Source organism: Brachycentrus maculatus, unplaced genomic scaffold, assembly GCF_059751285.1.
Source record: "Brachycentrus maculatus isolate JH-2025_06_01 unplaced genomic scaffold, ASM5975128v1 h1tg000165l, whole genome shotgun sequence".
In the NCBI taxonomy this organism is placed as follows: Eukaryota; Metazoa; Arthropoda; class Insecta; order Trichoptera; family Brachycentridae; genus Brachycentrus; species Brachycentrus maculatus.
The window spans coordinates 192761-212500 of NW_028280918.1; the positions used below are offsets into that span (position 1 = coordinate 192761).

The window sequence follows — 19740 nt, forward strand, 5'->3', positions numbered from 1 at the left end:
ACCCACTAGGAGAGAATCGTGTGAGTAGAAAAACACGTTTATTGATAGCCCGTAAGTGCTGAATTTCGGGAAAAGGGTATGTAAGGCACATTTGGATACAAGGCTAAATATTTTTCTATCAATTTATTAGGTAAAAATAAAATTTAAACTGCAGTATGGTGTAATAACACCCAATTCTTCTTGTGCAATTTTCTATTAGAGTGTAAACATCATTATGGGAGCAGTATCAGTCTCAGTAAATTTTTGCAGCCATGAGTTACGGAATTTTTCTGTAGCCATTTTTCATGTTTGATATTTTACGATTTTTATTTACCTTCAACATCCATCTTGCCAGTTTGTATTTTCACCTGTTGATGTTGATACCTGTTGTTCTCAAAATTAGTAATTTTTACATAAAAAAAATTAAAAGGTAGTTTTGAAGAAGGGTATTTTATTTATTTATTTAAATATATATTTATGTTTTCACTTTGTATGAGAAAATGTATGAATATGAAGATATAACATAAGACCATATACATTTATACAAGATTTAAGCTTTTTATTGACGATTCTTTGTGGAATTGCATTTTATATAATAAAATACAACTATATAGTTATTTACAAATATATTTTATTTGACTATTGACCGGGTTTTGTCGTTACCGACACCATAAGACGTTCTCGACAGCACCAGTGTGTTGATGTCGGTAACGACGAAACCTGGTCACTGGTCATATAATATATGTATATGTGGAAAAAACTTTATATTTGTTATTTTATTAAACTTATTCAAACAATAAAATATCACAGAAATCTACGCCAAAATATTGTGATGCCCGGAAATACCCTGTTTTTACAATATTATTATCAATGGAAAGCGACCGAATTTACCACCCGTTTAAAGTGTAAGAAACGTTATATTTTGTATTGACTTTTATGAAAAATAAATATACGGTATGTATATCACACCTTACATTTTTTATGAGCAGAATCATCTCGGGAATATAATATTATCTGAACGTTAGCGCTCAAAAATATTATTACAAGAATATTGGAGAATTTTGCCGGGTTTTTGACATGGAGGTGGATGGAGTCAATCAATTTCTTTTCATATACTTCTCTAGGAAATAATGTACTGAATTGAACCTCAGAGAAATCGGTCTTTGATCAAAATCAAACTTCGGATGTCCCAATCGACCTTTCTTAAAATTTTCTGCCGCCGCGCCGGTGTCGTGTATTGAAATCAAATGTAATTTCAGATTCCTAGCAAATTTCTCTGATTGTTAATGGAGACACGAAAAGAGATTTGTGTTTATGAATTTGATATATTTCAATATTTTTTATTTAAATAATATATTTATATATATATATATATATATATATATATATATATATATATATATATATATATATATATATATATATATATATATATATATATATATATATATATATATATATATATATATATATATATATATATATATATATATATATATATATATATATATATATATATATATATATATATATATATATATATATATATATTTATATATATATATATATATATATATATACATATATATATATATATATATATATATATATATATATATATATATATATATATATATATATATTATATATAAGTATATTTAGGCTTATTGTATGCGTAAAACAGTGGAGGTATTATTTTTTTCTTAAATTTCATTTATTCACTTTGTTTTAATATCTATCCATTTTAAATTTATGTTTTAATTGGTAAATACGACTATTTTGAAAAAGTGTTATTTGCTTAGTAGAACTTCAATAAATAAAAGATGGATTTTTTTAGATAATTGAATCATAAATAAGTATCTTCATATACGTATGTACAATGTACACTTATTTAATTTTATATGTATAAGCAAAATAACGGGTTTATCGCTTAGAACTATTATTTTCTAACAAACCAAAACAAACTAATGATGTTGGCTAAGATTTATTCTTAATAAAGCTATTTTAAATAACTGGACAGATAGTTCTTTTACGTATGTAAAGAAAGTAGTATCAGGTAATTGAGAGGAGAGAGGTAGAGATAAAAAGGATGAGAGTAATATGATGGAGAGTTAGGTTTACAATGATGAAAATAATAAATTTTCAGGCGTTTTTTAATGTAGTAGAATATATGGTATATAAAAATAAGATTTAAACGATGTTTGTGAATTCAGAAAAAATCGCTGTAGAATTGAAAAGGCATTAATTCAACATTATATTATATATTCCATCACATGAAGAATACCTCCATTCGATAAAGATATTTTCCCCCATTTTAAGCCCATCCAAAACACACTCCATTTCTTGTCATACAGACAACTTCTGTCAGATGCTATGGAATTATTGATTTTCAATTTCATTTCAATATAAGTCTCACTCACACTTGGCCAATTTACGAACGCGTGACAATTTTACGGTAAAACGTTCCTGAAAATATGAAAATAGGAACGAAAGACGATTTAAGCTTACGAAGAAAGTGTGTAAGTGGCACTTACACACTTTTCAGGGTTGTCAAAGTTATACACAATTCAGATTGTTCGGAAAAAAATCTACTTTATTTAAAATAAATTCTTCTAAATTCTTAAGCAGATAAAAAAAATATATTTAAAAAGGTTTTATTGTAATTAATGTGACGTTTTCTCTCGACCCGAGCGCTTTGAGAGGTCGCAATTATAATTATAATTTTAATTTTTTACTGAAATATTTATTTGTTAACCAAATACATATGTATATAAACATAAATACTTACATTAATTCATTTACAAATTTATATTTCTTTAAAAACATAAGTTACATTTTTTTCAGAGACCCACCAAGCAACCTTATATGGAGTTATCTTGTCGGTGGAGTTCTTTTTACATATAATATTTTTTTAATCTATTTCAACATAATATACAGATAAAAAAATTTAATATCGAAAAAATTTTACAATTTTCAAACTGTTAATTCTTGATCATTTACACGTTCCTTTATTTTGATTTCTACAAAAAAAAGCATAAAAAAAAAACAAATGAAATAGTTTGGAAAGAAAAACACATACCGCTCACTCCTTTCAAGAACGTCATAAATCGAAAATCGTCAATTTTCAGTTGTACATGTTTTCGGAATGCCCAGAAAATGTACTTTATCCCAGCAAAAGAGGCATATTTTTAACTGAATATTTACCTGCTACAGGGCAGAAAGTGTTGTTTTTGCATTTTGAAGAAAAGGTATTGTTTTATCATTTTTTTAAATATACTAACTTTTTTTCAAATGGAAAAAAAACCTTCAAGTTTTACCTAAAAAGATCTGTTGCACAGTAAAAAGTTCAATAAGTGGCTTGATATTTATTTTTAATACATTGTATTATATTTTTAAACTTTAAAAATGTTCTCCTAAAAAATCAAGTTTTGTGCTTTATGATGTTCTTGAAAGGAGTGAGCGATACGAGTACATAAATGAATTGAATCAGGTTTTAGACCCATGCTGATTTGACTTTCACATAATCGAGTGATATATATGTATAACCCATTGTTATTTAAAGACTTCTCGTATCTCAAAAAATACAACATCAGATTGAGTATCATACTGCGAAGTGACGTAGAAAGTCTACTTGTATTTAATAATGAAAGATACTCTTCAGGTTGTCATCTCTAAGAATGACCCTTTGAGAGAGCAAAATGAAAAAATATAAAGCTTACTTTTCCATCAGAGGAGCTTAGCGGATGAGTGGGAGCTTAACTCAAGAAATACTTAGATGTACTTTTCAGGGTTTAAGAATGAGATATGACAAGTAATAAGAAAGTATTTTGTACCACATTATATGAGCGCTGTAAAATAATGAAGGGAAAGGCTCGAGAATGTATATGTCACGAGAAAAGAAGATTGTTCGGAAGAATTGAATAGTAAACTCTTCCTTAAAATACCAGTTGATTGAAAATAAACAGATCGACTTTTTCTAGGAAGAGATAACTATGCCTGCTGTGGTAAGGCGGGATAATCAATAGCCCTCAACTTAATTTCCCTTAAACCCAAGTAACATTGTATTTATTGCTTAAAACAATGTTTTTGTGTTGAAAAAATAAGATTTCTTCGAAATAAGAAAAGAGACATTGAAAGGTAAAGTGTTAAAAAAATTTATTAAAAATAATTTTTCGCCAAATTGTAATACACATATCGCTCACTCCTTTCAAAAACGCCATAAATTGAAAATCATCATTTTTCAGTTGTGCATGGTTTCAGAATGCCAAGAAAATGTACTATATCCCAGCTACAGGGCAGAAAATGTTGTTTTTGCATTTTGAAGAAAAGGTATTGTTTTTTTTTTAAATAAATGAAATATTTTTCAAATGGAGAAAAAAACCTTCAGGTTATACCTAAAAAGATCTGTAGCACAATTGAAAGTTCAATAAGTGGCTTGATATTTATGTTTATTACATTGTATTATATTTTTAAAATTTAAAAACGTTCTCCAGAAAAATCAATTTTTTATTTTATTTACGACGTTCTTGAAAGGAGTGAGCTATATATGACAGAAAAATTGTGCGCGGATAACACGTGTGGCTTCTCGCGTAGTTGGTTGTGTACTGCCTTTGCATATTTGAGAGTATACTCTTAATAAGAAATAGTTTGATTTGACAATGGTTGATTCTGGTATTCTCATGTTTTCTTCACATGTAACTGTTTGCAGTAAGGTTAGGCAAGATTAGGCAAAAATTCAAGTTCTACAAACTCAAGGCAGTAAGAGTATATATTTTCGGGTGTAGTTATTTCTGACTAGAAAATGTTGATCCAAATTCATCACTTTTTCCTTTTAATCAACTTTTACTGAAAATACCAGGTCAATTCGTACTGGAGAATCTACTTTTTCTGGAACATTAACAGCAATTTTAATTAATGCTCAACGAAGCAAAATATCTTAAATATTGTTTGACAAATGTAATTTGTACTTTATTATAATAAAAAAATAGTTATCCAAGCCTCTATTAAGTTTTGTTACTGATTTTTGATATAATTGATATTTAATACTAGAGTCACACATCTACCCTGGGGAAGATTTAGGAGTTCAGTTAAACGATATCTATACGAATTTCGAAAAGGATCTGTTCATTAAAGCACAATGATTCCCTTGACAAAAGATGTTAAAAAAATTATTGTGTCATTACTGTGTAAGGAAAACGACCAATAAGAGTACCGTTTTTAATATGAAACAGTGAATTAAAATGCTGCAAAATGGTGTCTACATTCAAAAGTGTGAACAGAGGTAAAAATGTAAGAGTAATGGAAATAGGTAATAAATATATATATATATATATATATATATATATATATATATATATATATATATATATATATATATATATAAATATATATATTTATATATATATATATATATATATATATATATATATATATATATATATATATATATATATATATATATATATATATATATATATACCGTTTTGGAGGTCCCGGGTTCGATTCCCAGGGGGGTTTAATAAATATAAGTGATTTTTTCACTCTTATATTTATTCAATATTACACTGGACTGGTGCCTGAAGTGGAGGGCTGATCACCTTTCCTTCATGTGTAAACGATCGAGATAACACTGCGTTTATATGAAGCAGTGCCCTATGCACCATCGGGGTGCGGTAAGGGTTTTATTTTTATTATTATTATATATATATATATATATATATATATATATATATATATATATATATATATATATATATATATATATATATATATATATATATATATATATATATATATATATATATGTATATATATATATATAAACATATATATATATATATATATATATATATATATATATATATATATATATATATATATATATATATATATATATATATATATATATATATATATATATATATATATATATATATATATATATATATATACATATATATATATACACTCACATTGGTATTTCATAAAGAAAATAAATTGTGTTGTCAAAGTTTAGCATTATATATTTGCTCAATAAATATTTCTCTTCGATTCCAGCTGTGGAGAAATTATAATTGACTCAAGGAGTACGGAAATTGAATATTCTGCGTAACTCCTCTTGTATGAGAATATTTTCCGTAAATTATTATCAACTACAAACTTTTAAGGGGAGAAATTCGTGATACGCTTCTCGTGAGCAAATACTTCGACTACAGCGACTTGAAGTTGTTCATGAAAGTACGATATTTATTTATCATTCATTTTTTATGATAATAATAAAACCCTTATCCGCACCCCAATGGTGCAAAGGGCACTGCGTCATATAAACGCAGTGTTATCTTGATCGTATACACATGAAGGAAATGTGATCAGCCCTCCGCTTCAGGTACCAGTCCAGGGTAATATTGAATAAATATGACAGTGAAAAAATCACTTATATTTATTTTACCCCCCTTGGGAATCGAACCCGGGACCTCCAGAACGGTAGCCGAATGTGCTGACCATTACACTACGGAGGCGGACAAATGATGATAATGTTTTGAAAAAAAAATTAACAGGTATTTTTGCGTTGGAGTTAATACAATAGATATATGTATTTATATTATCCACTGACACTGCGCGATAGAATTGCATTTTTATAATATATTATTAGATTAAAACCAATATTTTTAGCTTTTCCACTTTATTTTTATTTGACCAGCAACCGGGTTTCGTCGTTACCAACATCATCAGACTGATGTCGGTAACGACGAAACCCGGTCGCTGGTCAAATAAAAATAAAGTGGAAAAGCCAAAAATATTGGTTTTAATCTAATAATATATTAACAATAGATATAGGTACGTCAGATAGTATGATACACAAACGCGGTGATTTGATTTTTTTAAATAATAAAAATGATTGTGATATCGATCTTTATAATCATAAAAAAATATCGAAACGGAAAAAAACACTTTTTTTAAAAATAAGTTCGTTTACTAAACATATTTTATTACAATGTTTTGAGTGTCCAAATACTTGTTTACAAATCAGGATTATCTCATATAAAAAAGTTTATTTTCATATCACCAATAGATGTCTCTAGTGAAGTTCTAGTGATTAAAGAACAGTGTTTCGAAATCGGTTCACATATATATACAACTTCCAAGAATTTGAGTAGTGTGGTTGTCGATAATGGGTAGAATTGGTGAATGTTACACTGTGTAAAGTGACGACTTAATCCAGCCTATGACGGTCGTCAGCCTCGTAAATCATTCATCTTTGATGAGATGTCAAAAATTAATATGTTTTATTATGTTATTTCTTATGGTACAAAGGGATAATGGATATTTTTGTATCGGAGTTAATAGGAGCTATTTACATAAAGATTAAAAAAAGGTATTTTAAAAAATACGAAGAACTCTGAAGTCTAGGCATTTACAGGGCTTACGACCTATCTTAGGCTGGTCCAAGTGATCGCTTTATACACATACATTTTTACATGCATACATTTAAAAAAAATCTAAAAAAATGTATGCGGAATACACGAATAGCTTCTCGCACAGCCAGAAACGTACTGAATTGTATATTTGAGAGTACACCCTTTACTAAGACGTTTCGTGTGATTAGAATTATTTTAATGTATGTATGTATTGTTCCAACGCGCAACGTAGAATATTTTTTTCAAGATTTCCGACAACTCTACAGTAAAACTAACTAATATCTTATGCAAGTGCTATAATGGGCTAAGCAATTAAAAAGTAGTTAAGCTTTTTACTCTGAACAACTTTAAAAAAATCTGATGTTTGTATAAGAATTGTACACAAAATTTTAAGAAACGGGATCTGTAGTTGCGCGAATGTTGCAAACAAAAAAATAATTTCCCTAAATAAAATACAAGCAAATGAAGTGAAATGCTCAGCCTTAAAAAAATATATTTTTAAAGAATGCTTTGTTAAAATTATACGTAAACCGTTACACGGAATATGGTTTCTGCAAAAAAAATTATACAATTTTTGCATGCAAATGATGAAAACATTTTTTCCGTTCCATTTCACCTGGCAAGCTACGAGCCAACGTGAGGTTAGGTTATGTAAGTCAGGGGAACATTATGTAAGGTTAGTTTATGCGTAAACCGCTGTTTGTAGCGGAAAATGTACTAAGATTGTTAAGGAGGCAGTGACGTTAAGATATTCAAGTTCTCAAATTAAAAAAATTTAAGTAAATATTCGAATAAATAGCGTTTAGACAAAGTTCTCTGTACATAAGCGCGTAGTAGTTATCAATTTTTTTTATTATTTAAAAATGTTTTTAATGGATGAAAAATGAACATGACTGAATATTTTTGAAGAATAGTAAAATAACAACTGTATGGAAATCTTTGTTGCCAAAATATTATTTTTACTTTTTATCAGAAAATAATATACAAAAAAATAACAATATAACTTGTGGAATAATAACGAGTTAAAAAAAAAAAACTTATATTTAACTTTCATAATAAAAGGATTAACTATGTTTCCTTTTAAGTATTTTCTGGCGAAGTTGAAACATTCAATTTATTATAATTAAAAATATTTCCTCATTATGCAATAGGAGCGCAGAAAAAATGGTTAAAAGGTTCAGATTAAAAAAAATTAAAAGTTATTTTAAATTTTCTATAAAAATAAGTGTGTAAATAGTGGTGGTGACGTATAGTATTGTTGGCATGCTGTTGTAGTGATTGTCCTGACGAAGAGACGGGTACGTCTCGAAACCGGTAGACATAAATATCTCGTTGAGCGGTTATATACAAATAAATATTACATTATGTATATATTTAAAAAAAAATATATATATAAAAGTGAAAATGACTAACCACAAAGTAAATTCTTTAAATATTAATAATATTGAGAACATTTAAATTTTCTGGCTATGAAAATTGATAAAATTTTTTTAACTTAACTTAATTTTTTTTCATTATTATATAACAGGAGCGCAGACAAAAATGGTTAAAAGGATTCGATTTTCTGCACAATATAATGTACCTAATACATCAAAGTAAGGCTCCTAGCTGATACTCGCTTCTTAAGCAAAAATCCGAATGCTTTCTGTTTTCTCGCGTACGTAGGTTTTCCGCCTGAAAAGTCCAGGAAAGTGACAGAATGCGAACAAAACGTGTATAATTTGCTTTTTCATATTCGCGCGCCATTTCTCGTCTGAGCGGTGAAATAATATGCTTTGCATTATTCATGAGAGTGGGAAGGAATTTCCCGCCAGAATGACCCCCGAATTTTGATTACAATGACGATAATATCAATAAAATGGCGTTTTAATGTAATTTCACATGTTATAAAATGTATTGTAATGACTCAGTTAAAATACATAATTGTGATGAAAAAAATGTTGCCATTAAACACAAATCAGTGAGCGAAATTAGCTTGAAAAAAGCTTTAAAAGCCTTCATTTTCGGTTAAACATCTAATCACGAAATTATTATTGTTTCATATAAATTGTTGTTAAGATGTGGGCCAGGGATTAAATCATTATTTCATAGTGTCGCATTAAAGTTTATATGTTTTTTTACAACTTATAATCGTTGTCATTACTGACAACCTCTTTCCATTTATTAAGTAAATTTTCAAGACCACTTAAATAAAAATCTAGAATTTTGAATATCAACTGTATTTTGGATTTTTTTATCTTTAAAAGAGTGATGTATAAACTAAAACATATAATAATCAGACGAAGCAAAATCTAATGAATATGAATGGTAAAGTAAGCAATTGGTAAATTACTTAAGGAAAAATATTTTTTTTAACAAACGAACATAAACATTTTTGACATCTCAACAAACATGAAGAAGAATTTGGAAGTCTTAGTCTTATCTGTCATAGGCTGGTTACGTGATCACTTTACATACGTGCAGTATTCATCATTGTACCCATGATAGACAATCAAAAAAACTGAAATTTTGAATTTGAAATAGAAAACTCCTAGATATATCATCAATCTCATGACACTGTACACGTGACTTCACTAGAGACATCGATGCTGGATTGAGAAAACTTTGAATCAGTATTGGGGCACACTGAAAATATTGTGAATTAAAATTTTAATTTATTTGGAAAAATTTGATTTTTTTTACACTTATGACGTATGAATGAAAAATTATATATTTTTAAATTATTTATTTATATTATATGATATGGATCATATTATAATTTTTCATATATTATTTGAGATACCATTATCATTTTATACACCAATAACAAGGGCTGCACTTTTTTTCTCTAAACCTAGAACTACAGCTGCATAACGGTATCGCCACTTCAAAGTATTAAAACCTTATTTAACAATTTTAATATCGGTGTAAAATTTTAAAAGGTTTCCATATCAACTGTTTTAAAACATGAATCTGTATAAGTCCAAAACATCATAGTTCAAAACATCATAATTTATAAGTTTAAAATAAATTTAAATTTTATTATTTACCTCATATACGGCTCCTAAGGGCATTACGAGACAAGCGACCATCAGATCAGCCACTGCGAGGGAAGCTACCAAGTAGTTGGCCACGTTCTGAAGGTTTCTTTCTAAGATGATGGCTGCTATTACGAACACGTTACCTGGAACAATCGAGAGAGAAAAAACTAACGTTGTGTACCATAGTTATTATCTGTAAAAATCGGGATGAAAAAAAATAGCGCATAGTAATATAAGTAATACCCCAAAAACGGAAGAGTGTAAGCATTATTTTTTGACATCTCATCAAAGATGAAGAAGAGTATGGAAGTCTGGGCATTTACGGGGCTGACGACCGTCATCGGCTGGTTTAAGTGGCCACTTTACACACGTGTAACATTCACCAATTCTACCCATTATTGACAACCACACTACTCAAATTCTTGGAAGTTCTATATATATGAACCAATTTAGAAACCTTTTTCTTGAATCACTAGAACTTCACTATAGACATCTATTGGTGAGATGTAAATAAGCTTTTTTATTAAGCGATGACGGTCGTCAGCCTCGTAAATGCCCAGACTTCCATATTCTTCTTCATCTTTGATGAGATGTCAAAAAATAATATGAAAATAACTCCTGTAATTGGAGATAATCTAGATTTTGTGAACAAGTATTTGGACACACTCAAAATGTTGCAAGTGTTAGCATTTGTGAGATTTGTAATTTATCAAACTATAGTTGACAGACGAGAGTCTGAACAATAATCAACTTGATATTTAAAAATTGGTGTGAATTTCTTGAATGTTTTTCGCAGATACTTTGTGACACATTTTATAAACTTTATAAAATTAAACAACTTTGTTTTAACCACTTTATTATTATGAGTACACTTTAACCTACCGGTTTCGACAAGAACCTTGTCATCATGGGTTTATTAAATTCTAAAACATTAAAATACTCATAATTAATTACATTCCCTTACCAACAACTTCCATACACTCGTGATGATGACAAGGTTCTTGTCGAAACCGGTAGGTTAAAGTGTACTTATAATAAAAAAAAGTGATTAAAACTAAGTTGTTTAATTTTATGAAATTGGTGTTAATATTTAAACAGTTCAGAAAATGAGATTTCATTTCTGTTGCATTAACTTTTAGAACAACGCGATAGACTTCTAAAACGTGTTTCTATTATCCATTAAAATGCTCTTAACATACATACAGATGGTCTAATTTTCATATTTTTTCATACAAAAACAATGCATTCATCGTCTCAACGTTTGGACCCCTACATTATATATTGATATATCTTCTGTAGGGTGAAAAATTCAGTGTCTAATTGAATAAATTATAAAAATGACAATAATCAACCGGTCTTATTGAAGTATCATTAAAGATTGAAGTAAATTTAATATTCTTTCAAGATCTCTTCTTAGAAACATATTTGAACTGATTCTGAATGAATTTCACCGATGTGAAATTGGAGAAAGCTATAAACTTCACAAATACTTAACTGAGGCTACTATTGTTGGCCAAAATTTCAACCAACAAGCAAAAGGAATCTAACGACAGTGCATATTTCACTCACTCCTTTCAACAACGTCATAAATCAAAAATCGCCAATTTTCAGTTGTGCATATTTTCGAAATGCCCAGAAAATGTACTATATCATAGCAAAAGCGGCATATTTTTATCTTAATATTTACCCACTACAGGGCAAAAAGTGTTGTTTTTGTATTTTGAAGAAAAGGTATTGTTCAATAATTTTTTAAATTTACTAAATATTTTTCAAATGGAGGAAAAGATTTCAGAGGAAGAAATCAGATTTTACCTAAAAATATCTGTGGCACAGTAAAAAGTTCAAATAGTGCCTTGATATTTATTTTTAATATATTTTTTTTACTTAAATTTTTTAAATTTTAAAAACGATCTCCTGAAAAATCAAGTATCTTGATTTATGACGTTGTTGAAAGGAGTGAGCGATATGCATCCTTTAAGAAAACAATATAATAGACAAAATAGTGAACGCTACACAAGTGTATAAAATGAATCACTTAAGCCAGCCAAATGCCAGAGCGTGAACCCTGAGACGTTCAAATTCCATATTTTTTCTTATAATTACGATAGATGTTTCATCTCAAGTTGAGATACCTATGTATAATATTTACTCGGTTGTCTACAAAGTCGAACCTACTACAATTATCCATTAATAAATTAATAATAGCGGTAGCTTGAAACGAAACACACCGGGTTATTTGGCTACAATATGATTGCATGACTCTTGAGAAACTAGTGGCTATTTTTACAAAATTTAATTTTATAACAGAAAATCATGACTTTTAAACTTCGCTTCCACTTTAAATTTAAAAAGGGATTTAATTTCGTTCACATTCTTTTAAGTTGAACATTCATTTTTTCCGACAACCTCGAAAACTTTCCGCAATTACATTATTGCGTTTTGAAGCTCAGCCCACGGGAAGGAAAAGGCGAAAGAAAAACAGAGGGTTTAATAGAAACAAGTCTCTCCGTATTCTTAATTGATATTTGACTTTAAAATAACAAGAAAAGAATAATTAAAAAGGTGATTTTTCCCCGTTGAGAACCATCACGCTTCAGTCATTTGTAATTATTGTAAAAACATATTTTACACTTTGTTGTTATTTTAATTATTATATTTTATTACGTTTTGAAAATCCTGATTTTAAAATAAGGTTACCGATAAACGAGTTATTGATCAATTCCTTGACCAGAATGAGTAGTATTAATATCATTCTTAAAATACATACATATATAATATATCACCATTTGAGCATCGATCATAAATGGTTTTGACGAACATTCGAAGAGATCACATTTTGATTGCATTCAGTCTACTCTCATTTTTTTTTGCCTAACGTATGAAAGGGAAGCCAATGCTTCCCTTTCATACGTTAGGGTTGGAACCGAGACTTCATTGTGCACTGCCAGTTTAGGTTTCTCTGAAAGGTTTTTATTTGCTATAACTGATTTCCGCGCACCATTCACTTTATTTCCGGCATTCAATCTTCTTTCTTTATCTGTATCAATCTTTCCATTCCAAGAAAATATATTTCCCAAATTTATAAAATCATCTACCAGTTCCATAATTTCCATTCGCCACAACTTAACATCCAGATCTACATTCAACTCTTTCAAAAACCGTAACTCTGGATTTTTTTATTATTTGTCAGCCATTCATTTCCCTTGCACACATTATATTCCTTTGACAAGAGATTTAAAGTACAAAGATGTGATAAATCTTTCTATTATTGTACAAAGTTTCATAAAATGTACATTGGAAAATAAATATTATTTTTGACATCTCATCAAAGATGAAGAAGAATATGCACGTCTGGGCATTAACGGGGCTGACGACCGTCATGGGCTGGTTTAAGTGATCACTTTACACATGTAATATTTACGTGTGTAACATTCACTAATTCTACTCATTATTGAACACCACACTACTCAAATTCTTGGAAGTTCTATATATATTAATCGATTCCGAAACGTTATTCTTGAATCACTAGAACTATACTAGAGACATCTATTGGTGTGATAAAAGGAAGCTTTTTATTAAGCCCCGTAAATGCCCAGACTTCTATATTCTCCTTCATCTTGGATGAGATGTCAAAAAATAATAATAAATGTAAATCCTATAATTGGAGGTTATTCCAAATTTGTGAACAAGTACTTGGACCCCCCAAATTGTTGGAAAGTAAATAAGTTTTTTTAAATACTAAAATTATTAATTTGATTTTCGTCAATCAACGATTGTTTCTTGCGCTTAAAACAAACAACCTTCCCAAATTACACAAATTTTATTTACTTTCGCCATAAAGGAAATGTACTCTTAATAATTGACAATGAAAAAGGCCCTTTCAAATATTAAATCTTGAAACAATGCTCGGGAAAAAATTATACTCGTTAACCCTGAAAAAATACAATGTAAGAATTTTGTATAAAGCGGTATTCCCAACAACTGCGGGTAATTAATTTTCAGAAAATGTGGTTGTCGACATGTACCGACTAATTTCTTATACTTTTAGGAAATCTTTTGAAAGAAATCCAGTTCAGAAACCCAGTTAATGTAATTAAAATACAATTAAGATGCAAGGACCATGAAACTGTTAATGGAGATCAAGCAGCGGGAGCAAAATTTTAAACATTGAATTGGATATTAATATACAGAGCAATTTTATCGACTAGCTTGTTTAGAAACTGTTCGGCTTATAGATAAATAAATGCTACATATTTTATAAAGACAAATAAGTGATTTATTTTGCTAATTTTACTCTTTTATAAAATTAAACAAAATTGTTTTAATCAACTTTTTATTGGTACACTTTATCCAACCGGTTTCTAAGAGAACCTTGTCATCATCAGGGTTTATGTACTAAATTCTAAAACATTAAAATACTCATTATTAATTACCCTTCCCTTACCAAAAACTTCCACGCACTCCATATACCATATGAAAATATGATTTAAAAACTCCTAAATGTTGTTTTTATTGTGCGTAGCGAATACGTCAACTCCAAATGACAACTACAAATCCAAATATGCCACAAAGTATCTGCGAAAAATATTCAAGAAAAGCTTAATTTTATAATTAAAATAAATGCTTTAAAATGTAAGGACCATGAAACTGTGAAAGAGATTAAACAGCGGAAGCAATATTTTAGCGGACAAATTAGTGCTACAATTATATTATTTATCGATTCGGCATTAACTTTGTGGAATGACACGCTTTAAGTTTTCGAAACTAGTCGTATATTAAAGTAAAACTCATCAAGTGGTATATTACAAGTGTTTAATTAAAAAAAATAGTGCCACAAGTTGCTTATAGACAAATTATAATAAAAACGCAATGTAATTCGACTAATAAAGTGACATTCTGGAATCTGGTATTTGTATAATATGTATATTTATATATATAAATGTATATATATATATATATATATATATATATATATATATATATATATATATATATATATATATATATATATATATATATATATATATATATATATATATATATATATATATATATATATATATATATATATATATATATATATATATATATATATATATATATATATATATAAATATACAAATATATATATTTATATATATATATATATATATATATATATATATTTATATATATATATATATATATTTATATATATATATATATATATAAATATATATATATATATATATATATATATATATATATATATATATATATATATATATATATATACGTAGATATAAATTTATTCAAATGTATTATTCACTCCATTAAAAGACAATTAAAACCAAATATTTGAAAACATATTTAAATAACTGATTATGAATATTTGTATCCGATGAAATTATTTGAGTCAATTATGATGAAGTGTTAATTTAAAGCGACAATAATTAATGTTACCGAAATATTTTTCACTTAACAATAGTAACAGACATTAAAATATGATATTTTGTTTTTCAATACATAAAGTAGGTGCGGGGATAAATTTAAGTTAAAAAGTCAACTTTTTTGAGACTTACCCAAATCTTCGTCAGGACGATCAATGCAGTGCGAGTAATTTAGTACATGTCAGATTCCGGCCTTTAGTGCGTATTGGTCTTCGGTTCTTTGCTTATAAAATCATCACTTAAACCAAACGGTAACCGAAAGTTAGTATAATCGTAAACCCTATAAATGTGTAAATATTCATATCTTTTCTCGTGCGCGTAGGTCATACGGGTAAGAACGGAAAGGTAAAGAAAAACCGCGCGTATCACGTACGTTCGTATGTATAGGGTAGTCAAAAGCATTGTGTACTTTGTGGTATAATACTATAACACTCTCGTTATCATTCATCTAAAGTGGTATTACACAAAGCGAACCATGAATGATAAGGAGAGTGTTTTATTACTTTGACAGTGAAATCACTTTTGCAGGATGGGTCAGTTACGTAAACAGCTAGGATTCGATTCATACGGCAGCATCCATCGAGTGAATAGCAGGCCAAAGCTAAATCATTTAACGAACTCTGTCATAAAGGTCGCATATATCAAGAAAAAGGCGGATAACTAAAATAGATATACGTTATGCACACATACTTTCAAGGGATGCGGAGCATTTACAGCATCTATAAATGGAACGCGCCTGCTATACTCGCACTTATTTTTATATTTAATATTTAAAAAAATACAATGTATGTTTTAAATGTCAAATCTAACACTCATTTTTTGAGTCTACTAAGTCATATTTTATAGTTAAAGCAACACATAAAAATCAATTTTGTCAAAATTGTTTTTTTTTTAAAACAATAAAATACTAATTAGTAGAATAAAAAAATCTGTGTTTGATTTAACATTTAATACATACATTATATTGTTTATATGTATCTCAAGAAATATAATTAAAATAGAGTTCTACAAATTAAAGGAAAAATCTATTAATAAGCAGTATGTCAATCGAACTAGATTTGAAAAAGCTTATCCATTTGCATAATGTACAATATTTTTAACATGAAAATTATAAAATCCGATGAAAGCATATGTTTTGGTCTGCATAAGAGCAAAATATCATGAACTACAACGATTGTAGGTATTTTAAGTGTCGGTTGTTGTAAATCGTTGGTTTCGCCTGAAACTTTTTCCTCGTCTTTCTTCCTAAGAGTAATCTGGAGTCGTGACACTCGATAAATATTAATATTATGGACAGGAAAAGCCGTAAATAAAAATAATCCCACCCCCTCGATAAGAAATATCTGATCTTAAACAAAGATCCTCTTATCGGGTAAGACAAGTCGTTAATCAAAAGTTTTTTGCGCCCTTCGGTTAAAAAAAAGATCCGGTTCTTGCGAATTCGATAAAAAATGCGTATTGTAGAAATAAAGAAATTCTTTTGCGTTTGGATTCTCCACGCGAAACCATCGTGCGTTTGGAGAAATTGCTATGCTTCTAATGTTTTCCGAATATATACTCGTACGTTTAAATTTCCAGTAGTTATGTTTTAAGACTATAATATATCGAGAATATCTTGACTTCATCGCAAGTGTTGAATTTTACATCTTCGATCAAGATACAGCTGGTTTGTTAAAATAATAAGAAAATGAGTAAACTTAAAATGATTAATTAAGTTTTGTATTGGGCGCAGTTTTTATTGCAATATCATATCATTTTTTTAAAATCCCTTACCGCAACCCAATGGTGCATAGGGCACTGCTTCATATAAACGCAGTATTATCTCGATCGATTACACATGAAGGAAAGGTGATCAGCCCTCCACTTTAGTTACCAGTCTAGCGTAATATTGAATAAATATTAGAATGAAAAAATCACTTACATTTATTAAACCCCCCTGGGAATTGAACCCGGGACCTCCAGAATGGTAGCCGAGCATGCTGACCATTACACTACGGAGGCGGACATATATATCATAGATATCGTCTAGGTTGAGGTAATATTGTTATTTATATTATTATTATTATAATGATGGTTTGGATATTAACGTGTTTATGTATGTATGTGAAAAGTGGTTGTGTATATCCATAGTATATCCGTCTACATAGTGTAGTGGACAGTGCGTTAGGCTACCGTACTGGAGGTCCCGGGTGCGATTCTCAGGGGGGGATTTTTTTTAAAACCATGGGACGGTCAAAGATTGTAAATTTTCACTTCATTATATGTTTAATATCACCCTGGACTGGTAACTGAAGCGCAGGGTTTGATCAACTTACCTTCGCATAATTAACGATGTAGATTACATAGCATTGAAGAAATGCAGTGCCTAATGCACCATTAGGTGCGAGTAACGGAAGAAGAGGAAGAATAATGCCTGTATGTGTATATACATAAATATATATAAAAATGATTAAAGTATAACAAATAAAAAATATAAATAAATAAATAATTTGAATACAAGAGTGGGAAAACCATGGATGAAAATACCTTAAATAGATTAACAGCAAAAACACGAATTAAGCGACAGTTTGCATGATGCGAAAATGTTGTTAGTGTCAAAATAATAATTAAGTACTTATTTAATATTAAGCGACATTCTTGACATTTTGCATTAGATAATAGAATTTGGAATTCCACGTTATAATTCTGATCCCTCACAGCATCTAATAATGCAAAATAAATTTTCGTTATTACGGTTTTCAGAAATTTACAAAGATTTAATTTTAATATTAAAATAAATATGAATATTTTTAAATAGAAATATAATTATTGATTCCTACTTGCCTTTTGGCAATTAATTTTTTTAAATAGATAATTATAATTTTCTATAAAAAATCGATATTGAATATTCTTCACAACAACAAAAAAGGAGAGCTTTCATGGTTATAAAAAGACTAACATAAAGTGAAAGATAATAAATTTAGTGTATTCTGAAAATTCACTTCAAACATCTATTCACTTTAGAACGTGACAAAACTCGACATTTAGAAACTGTTTACTCGACCATAATGTAGAATCGCTGTAGTAGTATCGATTTTCTTGTAAAACATAAAGAAAACTAAAATTTTCCTAGAAAAAATAATGCTCAAGATGAACTTAAAGTATTGACGAGAAAGTCCAAAAAGTTTTGGTTTTTTATTTATTTATTTTAAGAAAATTCACCATTAAAATATTTATTTTTGGTTTATCCTTCAACGTCCCAAAGACAACTTTAAATCTTAGACGTAGTTACACATACTCTGCGGCGTTTGAAAATAATACGAAATACGTGCCATAATGGATTTTACGAAAGAGTCGTATTTACCAAGCGAAATTAATGTTTGCAATTTTTTTTTCTTGAATTAATATATTTAATTGTGTCGATCCACTTACTGCCGAGATTATTTACGAATAGCAAAATAATTAATCATTGAAGGAAATTAGAAACGTAACTATGGCATCTTGGTAATATTGTGGCATTTTTCGATGCCTTCCGCATCATTTACATCCGCGTCATACGGTGTAAAAATGATGAGAATTGCATCTAAACACGTGTCACATTAGATTGAAAAATTGTTGTATTTACCAAGTAAAACAGAAATAAAAATTATTAAATATTAAATTTGATTTGTAAATGTGTAAAACTTCTTAAAATATTTTTATTGGGTTTTTACTGATTTCCTCTGTAAATTAAAATATTTGGTTAATGAGGGGTTGTCAATGGTTTTTCACTGCAGCTTAAAAATAACGACTCAGATAAATAATTGTGACCAATAGAAATGAAAACCTTCTTTTTTCCTGATTTAGAGACTATATTAATGTTTATTTGTATGAGATATAATCATTAATCCTTAAATTTACTAACAAGCTCCTGAA

The 19740-nt window shown here is 28.6% G+C and overlaps 1 protein-coding gene across 3 annotated transcripts in view; it reads right to left on the minus strand.

The window, feature by feature from the left end:
* Positions 1-19740, minus strand: part of LOC148308462 (5-hydroxytryptamine receptor-like) — a 196449-nt gene that overhangs the window by 22444 nt on the left and 154265 nt on the right. For all 3 annotated transcript variants that reach the window (XM_088261675.1, XM_088261674.1, XM_088261676.1), the window contains exon 3: positions 10427-10560. In XM_088261675.1, the coding sequence (XP_088117801.1) occupies positions 10427-10560 (134 nt within the window). The remainder of the gene's footprint in view (positions 1-10426; positions 10561-19740) is intronic.